General features: G+C 37.1%; 2 protein-coding genes across 2 annotated transcripts in view; one reads left to right on the top strand and one right to left on the bottom strand.

The window, feature by feature from the left end:
* slc38a6 (solute carrier family 38 member 6) overlaps positions 1 to 15,146 on the top strand; it is a 36,245-nt gene that overhangs the window by 8,184 nt on the left and 12,915 nt on the right. Inside the window, exons 2-6 of the mRNA XM_007561168.2 lie at positions 7,394 to 7,734; positions 11,100 to 11,230; positions 11,311 to 11,384; positions 13,045 to 13,097; positions 13,181 to 13,220. Of these exons, the coding sequence (XP_007561230.1) occupies positions 7,642 to 7,734; positions 11,100 to 11,230; positions 11,311 to 11,384; positions 13,045 to 13,097; positions 13,181 to 13,220 (391 nt within the window). The 5' untranslated portion in view covers positions 7,394 to 7,641. The remainder of the gene's footprint in view (positions 1 to 7,393; positions 7,735 to 11,099; positions 11,231 to 11,310; positions 11,385 to 13,044; positions 13,098 to 13,180; positions 13,221 to 15,146) is intronic.
* Positions 2,180 to 7,400, bottom strand: trmt5 (tRNA methyltransferase 5). Its single transcript, XM_007561169.2, has 5 exons — positions 7,211 to 7,400; positions 5,634 to 6,220; positions 4,473 to 4,597; positions 2,822 to 3,461; positions 2,180 to 2,324 (listed from the first exon to the last, which is right to left on the bottom strand). The coding sequence occupies exons 1-5, from the start codon at positions 7,216 to 7,218 to the stop codon at positions 2,263 to 2,265; spliced, it is 1,422 nt and encodes a 473-aa protein (XP_007561231.1). The 5' UTR covers positions 7,219 to 7,400; the 3' UTR covers positions 2,180 to 2,262.

Below are 15,146 nucleotides of genomic sequence, written 5' to 3'. Positions count from 1 at the left end.
TTCATGTGGTAGTTTTAGCTTCACCTGGTTCATGTTCTGTGAAAAAACTCCTAATTAAGCAGCTTTTGCTATCCAGTTATTAATCTGTCAATCCAACAGATCAACTCTGTGCTGTATTGATGTTAGGTCGAGCAGAAAGGGCTGAGTTTTTCTGAATAACAGAACTACTTCCCTCTCCCTGGCTATTTTTTTCTTAATTAAAACTTCTTACTAACCTTGTTATCTAGTTGTCATAAGGTAGCAAAGCACCTTGTTCTTTTATATATCAGTCATGCTTTTCAGATTTAGCACATTATATTGATAACTTAACAGCTAAAGCTAATGGTAGTTGTTGGGGAGCAGCTTTATGCCCTCCAGCATGGAGAAGGGGCTCTTGCTGCAAGGGGTCCATATATGCTCTTGGGGGCCCCCTGGTGGTGTGGGGGGCCTAACAGCCAATTAACTTGCATAATGCCCCACCTACACCTCCACTCTGTCGCTCTCTGCTGTCCTCCAGGCGTTGGGTTACTCTGTAAAGCAGCTTGAATGGGTCCAGAAATCAGAGTGCCGTCTGCGCTCCTCATCCTGGCATCACTTTGAAGTTTCCTCAGCTCACAGGAACCGGGGGCCGCAAAGCCCGCCTCGTGTGAGGGCTTCAGAGCTGCCTGCCAGAGAAACGCCAGACGGGGGGATCAGGCGGGGGCGGCATTAGGGAGAAAGCCGACATGTTGTCTGAGTTGCTTTAGGATGTTACTTTTCCAGCTTTGTTGTAAAAAGATTTTGCAGACAGAGGATTAGACGTAGCTGAGGCAGCTGTAACCCAGGAACATGATGTGGAGATTATCAGCAGCTCATCTGTTTCTCGGCTGTTTGAAGAAAGATGGTTGCGTCTGTCAGCACTGAGAAAACGAAAGACGTAGAGGATGATAGGCTACAGATTTCTAAGTAATCAATCTCATAATTTATTGATGAATCTATCTGTGTGCCGGATATTTATCCCTCCTTGGACTTGAGTCAAACCCTTCATCTTAATGATTTACGTTAAACAGTTTCAAATCTGAACGCAGCAATGGTTTTTCCCTTTTTCCCCTCATTCCTTTTAAAATGTATTTCTCCTTTTCATTTTAGTCCATTCTTCATCGATGCCTCTAATTTCTGATTTATATTTGAATACTTACTTGCATTGATCATATTATCAGTAGCAGGACTTTGAAATGATTTAACTGATCACAAAAAAATCTTTATCTAGAAATGTTTTTCTCATTAAAATAACTTTTTTCTTAATTTTAAGATGTTGTTCTGGTAAAATTGTCTTATTGCACTAATGTAGCTATAGTTTATGTGATTACAGAACAATTCTCACAGAAGGCATTATTACAATAAAAGCCACCTTTTGAAAATATATATTTTTTAGAAAAAGTAAGAAAAAAATGTGATTAAAATTATTAATTTTGATCTGGTATCAAAGAAATCGGGTTTTATTTTTAAATTATACCAACAATATGAAAACCATATTACAACATAAGTGTTTCATATCAGTCTATCGATTATTATTGATTAGTTTTTTGTTTAAAATATCAGAAATGCTACCAAACCAGTGTCACGACCTTTATAACTGCTGTGCAAGTTTCTGAACTTGCCAACAGAACTTGTATTTTAGGGTTCAGGGTTAATTTTGAGATACTTTGAGAATTTACTGTGGGTAAGTTTTCAGATCAGGTGAGTTTGTACTCTGATGGCACGTTGGTGAAACTTTTAGCCGCAAACTCCTCAGCTGTTTCTGGTTTTAGTGACCTTTAGGGGTCCAAAAGTGTTAAATACAATTTTGTCAGTAGGGAAAGTTTTAAGCTGTCGCTGCTGCTGGTACTGAGTTACGCCTTTCCTGTCTTGTCAGGTACCTGAACCACGTCCGGGCCGCCATGCCGCAGGACACGGCGGGAGGATACACCTCGGCTCTGGCGTGTTACCGCGCCATCCAGGACGCCTTCAGTGGCCTGTTTCCTATCAGAGACTGAATGGACAAATACGACTTTACTGTCACTGTGATGTCAACGTTTTTCATGAAGATTTGTGTAGATTTTTTTGTTGTTTATTGATATTATTTTTAAATAAAATAAGACAAACATTTTTTTTTCCATTTTGTGGGTTTATTTAAAACTCAAATGTAATCATGTACAGCCTCATAAGAAGAAAATAAACATCTGGTTGGTTCAAAAATCATAAAAATAAAATGTTTGAAAATTTAAACTTAAAGTCCTAAAAAAAACACAATCTGATTTGAAATCATGTTAAATTTGTAGCATCTTCACACTTTGGTTTCTTTGGGGCCGGTTCCTCAGACGGTTCTGTGAACACAGATAAAACAAAAATCAACATTTTAATCTGTTAAGACGGCTATAAAAGAGTGAATAGTTTTTATACATTTCTTAACAAGAAGCTCAAAACAGCAGCTTCCTCAGTCACAGAAAAGTAGAAGAAAAAACATTTTTTAAGTAAAATGATGCAAAATGAAACACGTAGCTGAAAATAAATAAAAGCTGCACATTTTTTAATGGTTTAAATTTGATCCACCCATCTACAAAATGGGAAAGACAAAAGAACATGTCATCCTGTAGCCAGGAATCATTTTCCTGGCTACAGGAATCATTTAGCTCATAAATTTGTTCAAGGAAGCATAATAGGTCACTTTTAAAAGGTTTGTGTTGTACTTTTTTGTAAAAGAAAAATAAGTTGTTTCATCATGATTGATTTGTAAAAGCAGTCAAAAGAGTAAAACATCCAAAGAGGTGAATACCGTTAATAACCGCAGTCGGTATGTTTTGTGTTCAGGTTTGTTTCTCACCTGTTTTGGTTTTGCTGCTGCAGTAGAGAACGTCTTTAGGGACAGTGAACCTCACGCACATCATGTCCTTGTTTGGTGCCACGTTACGCACAAAATGCACAGAGCACTCGTTCTCCAGAGGGAACCCAAGGCTGCGGGACGCCCTCTGCACCACGTCCGCCTCCGGGTCGTCATGCTTGGAGAAACCATAGCAATGCACTGTGGGAAGGTTCCGATCGCAGGTCGGCTCTGGCTGCAGGAGGCCCCGGAAAGCGTCCAGAAACTCCAGCGCCAGCGCAGGCAGGTTCATGACCACATGGACCGCAGATTCCCCCTTCAGCAGAGCGGGCAGCTCCCGCCTCAGAGGCCCGCGGATGAAGTCTCTGCCGTCCAGATTGAAGGTTTGGACTTTGCTCTCCAACTTGTTGAGTTTGCAGTTGTGTTGCAGCCATCTGTACGACTCCGGGTTGAGGTCATTGGCCAGAACTTTGGCGCCGAGGCGGGCGGCCGGGATGGCGAAGGGTCCGACCCCGGCGAAGACGTCGAACACGGCGTCGCCACGTTTAACCAGCTGCACCACTCTCTGGTGCTCTGTACTCAGCCGGGGGTTCCAGTAGACGCGAGAAAAGTCAAACTCATAAGTCACGCCGTTTTCCTTCACCTGCAAGGACAGAAGACGAGGTGTAAGAGAGAGTGACATAACTTCAAAAATAGATAAACTAAATATTAATTCAGATTATTCAGAGTTATTGTAGGTAGTTGAAGCAGTAAAGACAGAATGCAGATGTTTTCTAATTGTTTACATCATGGACATTGTTTTTCAGCAAATTATTTCGTTTATCAAAGTTACAGTATGTAGCTTTTATAAAATATGTTTTTACATATTTGTTGAAACTGTCAACATGTTATGACAGTTTAATATGAGATAGATAATCTGAAACAATCAATCTCCACCTTCCACCTGAGCTACTAGTACAGTCTGAAGAAACGCACCACCAAAACCAACCAATCAGAGCCAGGAGGCGGGTCTTAGCGCTGTCAAACAACCTCATGTACTTGCTGCTAAATATGCTAAACAACTTACTGTTACAGGAAAGCCGTCATCGGTAGCCATGCTAACTAGCCTTAGCACTAGTTAGCATTTGCTAACTCGCTACAATGTAGCAGAGAACCAAAGGAGGAGGAGGAGGTGGGACGAGTAGCGCCACACAAGATTGTGATCAACAGCGCTAAGACCCGCCTCCTGGTTCTGATTGGTTCTTTCTAGTTTGCACTGGGAGAAGTCAGAGTAGCTTAATTTTTCTCACAGATTTTTGTCTCATCCTTTCAAAACATGACGCAGAAAATCTCAACAAATGTGTAAAAAAATAACTTTTTATAAAACATACTGCAGCTTTAAGGGAATAAAGTAGGTCTGGGCAATAAGGCATGAAAATTAAATTTTCATACCAGATCCGATTTCTGATTTAATTCTTTTCTTAAGTTTAGATTGATCACATATTGTGTTAGTTCTGTAAATATTATGCTCTGAATATGGCTGAGCTGTTAGAATTAAATCAGTTTGTCCTGTTTAGGGATATTATTGGTGATAAATAAATGAACTGAGCACAAATAAACATGACAGGCTGATTGATCTATGTGGGGATGATCCATATAAAACAACAGCGCATACTTTGGCGACCATGTTTTCCTCTCCAGCCAGAACCTCCATCTTGAAGTTGCGGTACGTTGAGTCGATCATGTTCGTCTTGTTGACCACACATGTGATTCCTGGGTTTTTGTCCATAATGACTTGACCTACAGAAGAAAGAGCAGAAAATCTGAACTTTGTCGATCAAACAAAGCAGATGTCCGTATCTATTAGCTTAAAAAATGTTTTAAATTTTTACAATTTTTATCACAGCAGGTTAATTTCACAGAGTTATTTAGAAATCATGTTAATTCAGTTAGAAAAATCAAACATTGTGTTTGATTTGATTTTGATTTGACCAATGTGTTCTAGTTATTTTAAGCCCTAATTATTTCTCTGCCTCAGTTAATGAATATGTTCTCTTATCTTTCTTATTTTGAAGAGTTGGTAATTATACTGGGTTTCTGAGTGACGTCATATTTAGCATGACCAGCTATTGATTATTTTTGACAATTTATCGGATAAAAAAAAATTGTCACCTTCTAGAGATTTTTTATTTGTTTTTTTTACTATCATAGAAATACATAAAAGATCCAAATAAATAACTCAGTTCCTTTTTTAAATAAGATAAAAAATTTACAATGCATAAACATAGGATTTCTTTAGTTAACATTTGATTATTTGTAACAACTGAAGCAGCTAAAATTAATTCTTATTGTTTATTTCTTTTGGATATTTAAAATGATTTTCAGTTCCAGTGTTAAATGTTTATTAGAATTTAAAGTTTATTGATCTTTCAGAATTTGTTCTTGCATTAAAGTATTACTTAAAAATTGTCTCAAAACAACAATATTATCGTTTATCGTAATAACTTCTGGGACAATTTATCGTCCAGCTAAGTTTGTTATTGTGATATGCTCAGTTGGTCTAGTTACTTGGAAATAGTAATTAGTTACTGTTACTGGTTACTTCCATAAGAAAGTTACTTTACTTATTTTCAAAAGTAATATGTTACTTAGGTACAACCTGAATACGCAATAAATCTAATTCTTTCTGCATATTCAGTTATATAAAACTAAATCATATATCTCTTTGTAAAACTTGATTTGTTTCGCTCTTCTAACTTTTTAATGTTTTGACAAATCACCAAAACATTAAATGAAATGCAGATTTCTCTTTTTGTGATGATGTTTCCAGTCCTACCGATGAGATTCTTGTACGGCAGCTGGTGGTCTCTCAGGTTCATGTGGGCGATGTGTCCCACTCGGCTGAACGATGAGGTCACATCCTGCCCCTGAGGCAGCACCGCCTCCAGCACTTCCTCTGTCTTCAGGTTGTCGTAGGTCAGCTTCAGGTCGTATTGTTGCAGCTCATCAGAGACACCGAACGACCTCAGCGCCTCCGCTTCAGCCTCACTGAACGAACTCGCCGACGACACCCTGTGTGGGTCCAGAAGGACCAACCGGAAACTGCTGCCCTCCTCGCTGCCTGGAACCACCCGATGCACACCTGGGCAATGGAGAGTGGACTTCTTCAGGCTCTTCACGACTTTGTTTAGGACCCCAGTTGGTACCTGCAGAGCTGGAACTGTGACGGTACGTGTGAAGGCGTCTTTGTCCAGAGACGTCATGCCCCGAACCTCAGGAGGGGGTCGGTACAGTTTGGGCTCCATCACAGTCCGCCCGACGAACCCAGAACTGACCGAGTCTGAAAAGAGGAAACTCTGGAGAACAGCAGCAAAACCAAGTTTTGTTTGACTTTGAACGGATTCAAAAGTTCTGGAGAGGAATCTGTGGAGGCGCAAAGCAAAAATGGAGAAAAAAAATCAGATCAAATTTATGAAACTTTAAAAAAATACAACTACACAAAAGCAAACAAGATGCTTCTGACGTCTGCTCAGACTCTGCTTTCTCCAAAATAGACTCAGACGTTTCTTCAATCATTTTCTGATGCTGATGAGTTAAAAGATAAAATATTTCCTTATCTATATAACTGATACCAAACCATAACTTCACAAGATTCTCAGCATTCCTCTTTTTAATTTCTTTGGTATTTTTGAGTAACAGTTGTCATAAAATTACTACTTTATTCTCCTAATATTACAACTGGATTCTGGTCATTTTGATGCTTTATTATCGTATTATTTCAAGTTTATAATCTTAGCAAGTCCAAATAAATAAAAGCTGTAGAAGACAGCTGTCAAACAAGGTGGCCACCTTCCATTATGAGCAATGGAAACCCCAGGAGTGCATTGGTGAAAAAAAAAAAAATCAGATTTAAAAATAAATAAAAAATAACCCATTTAATTCAATCGGTAAAACCAATTTATCGCACAGCCCTAAAGTCCGCTTATTCATACAAATTCACATATATGAATTAAGAGGGAAAAAACATCTAATTGCCCCATATAAGAAAAGATTAGCACACAAACTGGATGCTGTCAAAAATGACTGTTTCCTGATTGTCTGATAAAGCTGGCATAAAAATAAAGATGCAGTGTGCTAGTAAATGTAATTCACAGTTTAATGGATAGCTTTCATTATAGAACATAATTATTCTGCTGTAAAACTAATGAATGAAAGGGGACACGTTTCGCTAGTGTTTATCTCACAAACCTACGGAGTAACTAGTATTTAAACCGCTCTGTAATGCTGCTTCTCATACAATACAATCTCTAAGCGACATGTCATAATGGCAGCTCTTATAATGACATGATTTTAATTCTAAAACTTGGACATTTATCGTTTTAAGTTAAAAATCAGCAGAAATAAAAACCTCACCTCAACATCCTCCGTTCAAAGGCACGCTTCAATTACGTCATCCACAATCGACGTGCTTGTGGATGACCCCTGGGGATTGGTCAAGAACTTTACAACTCGCTGTGTGATTGGTCAGTTTGTGTGACATCACACCAACGACGGAGTAGGAAGTAAGAGGATAAGCGACAGCTACCTCAAGCGAAGAGAGAAAATCTGGTCAGATAAAGAAAATATAGGACGTTTTTATCTAGGTTTTAAAAAAGCAATTAAAGTACGATCCAGGAGGTAGCAGTAATGCAGCACTTTGGATTCAAGCTGCCGTTAAAAACTAAAGAAGAAGAACTAAATGGATCTTAAAAGACAGATCAGCTGACGGGCTGATAAGACTTCTGGAGACGATGTGCTTATAAAGGCAGGGAGCGAATATTTTTCTGTGTTTTTATCTATTCAGAATGAGCATCAACAGCAGCGAACAGGCGGATGTTTATACCAGGCTCTCTGGAAGAGACTCCGTTGTTAGCGAGAACACTCCTCTGTTGGGAAATGTGAGTATTAATTAGCTCGTCAGCCGTCTGTTACAGGTAAAAATGAATTTATCGGTAAGTTACTGCTTGTGTTTATGGTCAAAATCACGAGCTGGACTTCACTTTTTCAGTTTCAGTAAGTTTTCTGATTGGTCAGCACTCAGAGAACAAATGTTTAGACTAACTTCTGCTTTTATATTTGTATGCAGAAGTTTAATTTTAGACTTCTTTTTACTTGTGTATGCACACTTATGTTTTACTTAGTTTGATCTGACTGTCTTAATGTTTTTTCCACTTCACTACTTGTTTTTTTATGTAAAAGATGTCACATTCAAATAGTCACCAAAAATCAAAGTCAAGTAAAAGTAGCACAAATTTAACAGATTTTTACTGAAGAAAAAGTTAAAAGTTGTCACCCAAGAAATTACTGAAGTAAACTTAAACCACATTTGATTAAAAAAAAAAGAAAAAAAGCTGTACAAGTACTAAGTAACTGATCACAATATATTATTTAAATTTAACAATAGTGGAATCTGAAAGAGAAATATGCAAAGTTATGTGTAAATTCCGATCTTTTAAACACTGAGATAAAAAAAATTAATAGAAATTAACACAATCACAGGTGAAACTTTTTTCACAGCAATTCAAATAAATCGTATTAAACAGATACACATTAGGTAGTGTTTATGTTAGAACAGGGTAAAGTACTTTTGGTCACAGTACATACTGTATCTTCTTATTAGAAAATAAGATTAAACAACAGAGCTTGTGTACAAACAAGTCAACCTTTAATATAAAGTATGGGTCTGTGTCTGGTAAAAGTAGCGATACTTCATGAAAATATTATTCCTGTAAAAGTAAAAAGTATGTTGTAGTGAAACGACATCTAAAAGTAATTTTTTTCCAAAATGTTAGGTAAATGTAAATCACCCAGTCAGGGCTGTTGCTGCTGAAATATAAAAAATTATTTGATACAAATGTTAAAACACAAATTATTTTGGAAATGGGTGCCAGCTAATACACTTCAAATTTAAAAATGAATCTGAACCAGTCATATAAAAATAAATAAATACATTACTGCAAATTATTCAGTGTATTTATAAAATGTAAATATTGTAGTTTGTTATTAAAGCCACAAACAGAATGAAGAACCAATGAAACATTCTGGGACTGAATTTTAAACCTGAGTCAATCAGTTTCAACCAACGTTTATTTAAATAAACATATTTAAATAAATAAGCCCCGATTCACTATGTGGCTTTTAGGTTGTTTGTGAAAAACTAATTGAAATCAAATCTGTTACCTTCAACTTTTTTATTAAATGGGAAATAATGTGAGCCTATGTAATATAATGCAAACTCTCTCTTCAGCATCTCTTTTGGTAAATTCTCACAGGAATGTTGGTATTGATCGTTCTTAAAGGTGTTTTTAGGACGAACTCCGGCTTAAACCTGCATTAGGAAAAACAACTCAAGATTATGTTTAACAATAACTCTGTTTTAGAGATTATTGGCTTATCAGTCGTATTCTCTAGCGAATATCTGTCATATTTTAGTGTCTCAAATCCTGTGATGATATTATCTGTTGCAACTGACACCCATTACCTCTCCTCTTCTCCTTAAATCATTGCAATGACCCCATTCCTCTGTTCACTTAAGCATCTGGGTCAATAAAATCTCTTATCAGATGCGGGGGATGGAGGATAAGGGTTGGAAAAGTTCAGCAGACCCTCCAGATTTTTTCCAGTGACAACAGTCTTATGAGTTTTGATGTGCTTCACCTCTGTATCACTCAAACAGCTGTGAGCTTGTTCCAGACACACCTTTCTGCACATTCATTTTCAGTATTTGCTTGATTTAAATCTGCAGGACTTTTCACTCTGCAGATGGTCTGTGTTCACCTCCATCTGGTTACTGCACTGCAAAAACACAAAATCTTACCAAGTGTTTTTAGTGCAAATATCTTATTATACATGAAATAAGACAAAACTAACTTACAAGTAACTTTTAAGTAAGATATAAAAGATTGTTTTAAGTTAATAATAAAAATAACTTTTTCCACTGACAGATTGTTTCCTTCATAACTAGGGATGCGCCGATATGAAAATTTGGGCCAATATCGATATATGATATTAATATTGTGGCGATGGCCGATAACCAATATTTACAGATATTACATATACATATTTCACTACCTTTTAAAACCTTTAGGGAAAAAACCCAACGGAAAACTGATTAAAATAAATATTGGTTCTTCATATCGACCCAGTTTTATTTATCAGTCTGATACCAATGCCGATGTTGGTGCCAATATATCGTGCATCCCTAATTTTAGCCAGACATTTTCCAGTGTTGTAAATGAAATAATCTGATTTACATATTTGTTAAAACTTTTACTGTCGTCACAATTTTTTATGAGACAGATAATCTGTAAAAAGATCAATCTCTTCCACTTCCTCCTGGAGCTATTATTGTAATCTGAAAAAATGCATTGCTCCCAAGCAAAAAAACAATCCGAGCCAAGAGGAGGGTCTTAGCGCTGTCAATCATCCTCGTGAATGCACTGCTAATTATGCTAATGGCAGAGAAGCAAATCGCCTTTACGGAGTGGCTATGCTAACGAGCCTTGGCATGGAGGGAGAAACTCATTGCGATGAGAGAGCAGGGAGAAACTCTGCCATAGTAGAGAGCGAAGGGGGTGAGCGGCATGCACATGAACGTGATTGACAGCGCTAAGTCTCACCTTTTTGCCCTGATAGCACTGGAAGAAGACAGAGGAGCTTGATTTTTATTTATTTATTTTTACAGATTATTAGTTTTATACTATACTGTCACAACATGGTGACAGTTTCAACAAATGCGTAAAATATATATTATAAAAGTTACATACATACTTTGAGAAAATGCTGTCTTAAAATAGCGCCTTGTCTTACTGAAAAGTTATTTATAAGCTAGTTTTCATATTTCCAGTGTAGTGAGATATTTAAACTAGAAACTAGACTAAAAATACTTGGTACTTCCTGTCTTCCAGTACTGTAACGGGGTGAATCCAAACGCTCGGCTGCAGGTCAATCCGAGCTTGTTGTGACACCGACACCAGAGTTGCCACTTGTTCTGTCCAGGATATCCCCCATTAGAGGGGTCAAGCAGTTTGGGCAGCTCCCCTTATCCTGAGCTCAGGCAGCTGTCCTGCAGCCAGCAGCTCAAATCCCACCCGTCCATTCCCGTTTCCATCCCCTGATCCTGCAGGCCCCTGCGGTGTTGTTTTATGACATCCATCATCAGGCCTGGCCAGTTGTTCCTCGTAATGTCAGGAGGAATCAGCAGGTTTCTTTCTCAGCTGTGTGTCTTTATTCCTGTGGTTTTACTTGTTTTTTTTCTGTGCAGGGATCGGTGCAGACCAGAGCCACTGGAGCCTCAATCGCCTCCTGTGTGTTCAACCTGATGAACGCCATCATGGGCAGCGGGATTCTGGGCCTGGCTTATGCCATGGCCAGCACAGGGATAGTTGGGTTTAGGTGAGAGAGGCTCCTTTCACCACTCCTTTCTTTCTAAAATCTTTAATACTTAGTACTTAGTGCTTTCCCATTGTTCCCAGCCTCCTGTTAGTACTGGTGTCCGGCCTTGCATTATATTCCATCCATCTGCTTCTAACGCTTTGTGACCAAACAGGTGAGAATAAAACTATCTGACCTTAAGGGTGACCTATCCTCAAACAGGTTAGGATAGCTTTACGGATACAGAAAACATATTTATCACATTGTTTGCACACAAAAAAGTCATTAATAGAAAATGAGACTCAGTCTGTTTTAGATGATGATAGCTGTGGGCAGGATAGATCTCCTGTAGTGGTCTGTATTACAGCGAATTTGAAGAAGCTTCTGATTGAAGACATTTTGTTTTTCTAAGCCAGTCTCTTAAAGCGGATGGTCAGGGTTGTCCATAATTATTTTGATTTCTACACACACTTCTTTTGTGCATTATTATATCCAGAACATGTGCAATTATACAACAGTACAGTCTTTGAAAAGTATTAGTAGAGCTTCCCGCACAACCAGGAAGAAGTGGTTTTGATATTTAATTTAATATTTAATTTGGCATTAATACAGTATTTTTTTTATTAAAACCAGCTGACCAAACGTGCTGGAAGTCAGCTTGGGTTGCTAGGTGATGGGTGGAACTCCACTGGGGTTGCTAGGTAACCACCAGTGGCTGCTGATTTGTATCATCACATTCCAAAGGTTTTTTAAACGCCTCATTTTCCAAACACTAAAAAACAACTTGGTGTTTTTTTTTTGTGTTGTTGTTTTTTTTAAGAAGCAGTAGAAACTCAAATGAAAGTACAAAAATGTGCAAAATATTAATTTTCTATATTGCAGCCCCCTTTAACTAATTCCCTGTAAATCCTCCTCACTGTTTGGTGTCGACTTCTCACCCTGAATCGCTTTTCCTTTACTCAAGATTTAATCAGTTTACTGTAAACTTTCCAATCGCAGTCTGACTCAAGTCCTGATTGTGACCTAATCAAGTGATGTTTGATTAATTAGGAAAAAAGGGTCAAAGGAGACCAAAGAGAAGATAAAAAGGAAAAACAATAGCAGGACATGCTGGTTGATGATTGCCACCAAATTAGGTTAAAGCCCTGATGATGTCACAGCTTTTTTTCAGCTTCTGATTGGTTGATTCGGAGCATTTGAATGAATTGGTGGCACATCTATGGATGTATATCATGGAGGTATCTTTTTGTGACATTTTGTGAACTCTGTGGCCAATCGATATGTAAAAATTATGTCTCATTCCCACTGAACCGCTCTGGATGGAATATCAGGAACGAAAACATTCTGTGATTTCTATTGATTTAGTCTCCATAAAATTAGGAAAAATTACCTCAAAATGCTCCTTATGAGACTGTTATACAACAACAAAGTGTCTTTAGTTAGAGGCTTCTTCAGATTAGCTATAACACTGACTGCTACAGCAAAATTATGTAACATCATTTAAAAAAATACATTTCAGATCAATTCTAAAGGTTAATAAATAGATTCATAAACACAAAAAGAAAAGACATGAATATTCCTTAATATTGATGGAAAAGTTATTTTAACTAGTATTCATAATTAGTATTTTTTCCATTAATATTTAGGAATTATTGACTTAAAACTACATTATCTTGCTGAAAAGTTACTTGTAAGTTAGTTTTGTTTTATTTGAAGTATACTCAGATATTTGCACTAGAAACTAGACAAAAGTACTTGGTAAGGTTTTGTGTTTTTGCAGTGGAACATGTTAAAGTATTTGTTTATTTTAATCTTTTAACTGTATTTTGCTGAAGGTATCAACTCGTATGAGGAACTTGGAGAAAAAGCCTTGAAAAAACCAGGAAAAGTAATTTTTTTCTTTCAGGATTGTTCCTAATGTTGTCAGTTTGACTGCTATGTTTACTCTAATTGTTTTGTTTTTTTCTCCAGATTTTGGTCGGTTTAGCGATTGTCATCCAAAATATCGGTGGTGAGTTGGCCTTCTTTTCAACACGAACTAACAGACATTATTTCTGACATGCTGGACATGAAGCGATTATGTGGTTTTTATGAGAAGCAGAGCTGCGACTGGGCATAGGAATGCTGCAGGGACGGTTTGTTTATTTTGGAGGCAGACATCGCCTCCTGCTGGTGGACAGAACACCCTGTGCTGACGTCCTCTGCTCGTTTCTCATCACTCCCCCTGTGAGGCCATTATCTAGATTCCCTGATAACCTCTGACCTCGAACCGCCGTCCTCTCCACCCCCTCCCCTGGGCCTGAAACATGACTTCTCCCCTAATTGATCGCTGATGGTAAAATTCCCTCCCTCCCTGTTGTGTGGAGGAATAGCATTTTGGGATCCACTCCACCACAGACAGAGGATTTTATTGATTAATCAAACTTTTGGTTGTTGAAATTTTTTGGGGAAAATCTGACTTTTTTTCACCAATGTAATCCTTGGGTAGTTTGTTCAGTGAAGTCGCCTGTGGCGGCCATCTTGCTTCACAAGTGTGTTTTAAAGCTTCCATTTATTTGGACTTTGACTTCAGATCAACTCTATGATGGAATATAAGCGCCAGGCTAGGAATTTTTTTAAATTACAAGAACAAAGTTGTCATATTAGGAAAATAAAGTAGTATGGTTGCTTTAATAATCAATTATTGTGATGATTAATTGATTAATTGGAAAAATATTTGGCAAATTCTGCAGATTTTTCAATATTACAAATACATAAAAAATACCAAGAAACAAATAATTCAGTTCCTTTTTTTAATTTAGTAAATTTCAACCAGGTAAAGTTAAAATTCAGCCTCTTTTGGAGTTTTGGATAAAACATATACAAATGTGTTTTTGTTTTTTTTATCTTGAATGAATATATACTGCAAAATTAATATATACTTTGTACATTATTACTGCTCCAAATACGCTATTTGTTCAGCAAATGGACTTTTTGAGTTTTTATACTCAACGATTAATTGGTTACTAAATTAGTTGACAGTAATTTCATTGATTCATCGCGATTAATTCGATTAATCGTTTCAGCCTCACAGCGTCTTATGAAGTTATACTTTGGTATGTTTTACACCAAAATCGTACCAATTATTTTTAGTTTAGTTTCTAGTCCAAATAATTTGGTTTAGTCTTTTTTCAAGTGGACTAACTTAGAAGTAGCTTTTCAGCAATATGTTGGAACTTGTTTTCAGTCAGTACTTCCTAAATGTTGGTGAAAAAGTTCTAGTTCCATTGGCAGATTTGTTTAAACTTGTAATATTGTATTTTTCCCCATGTTGTAAGTTAAATAATCTCGCAATACAACTAGTGTTTTTTCACTGATATTAAGGAATTATTGACTTAAAACAAGCTCCTACATATTGCTGAAAGATTCTTGTAAGTTGGTTTTCTTTTATTTCAAGTGGAATCGGATATTTGAACGGGAAGCAAGGCAAAAATATTAGGTGAGATTTTCATTTTCTGTTTTTGCAGTGCAATACTTAATAGAAATACTTAATCTTTTAACATTTCATTGTAAAATTATTATCAGTTTCAGGACTTTGCATCTATTTTGTAGAAAGATCTCCACAAACTGAGCTTTTCTCATAATTCTAAGACGTTTTTTTCCAGTAAAATTTCGACTTTCTTCTGCTAATATTCTAACTATGTTCTTGCAATTAAACAAAAACTCTGGTAGCCCAGCCCTGATACTAAGTCATGCAGCTCACAGAGGTGATGATCGACATAAAAAAACACTGTTGGAAAATATTTTCTGGTGTTTAAAAAAAAAAAAAAAAAAGCGAAAAATGTATTAAATGGTATCAGGTATGAAAAATCAGATTTTGTGTGTCGCTGAGCTGTAGTTGCTGCTCCGTCGTTAGCTGCTCGGTTGGGTAGATCCCCGCCTATCCTCTGATGTGTTG

Source organism: Poecilia formosa, unplaced genomic scaffold (assembly GCF_000485575.1).
Source record: "Poecilia formosa unplaced genomic scaffold, Poecilia_formosa-5.1.2 Scaffold123, whole genome shotgun sequence".
Classification (NCBI taxonomy): Eukaryota; Metazoa; Chordata; class Actinopteri; order Cyprinodontiformes; family Poeciliidae; genus Poecilia; species Poecilia formosa.
This window is presented reverse-complemented; position numbering and strand designations above follow the sequence as displayed.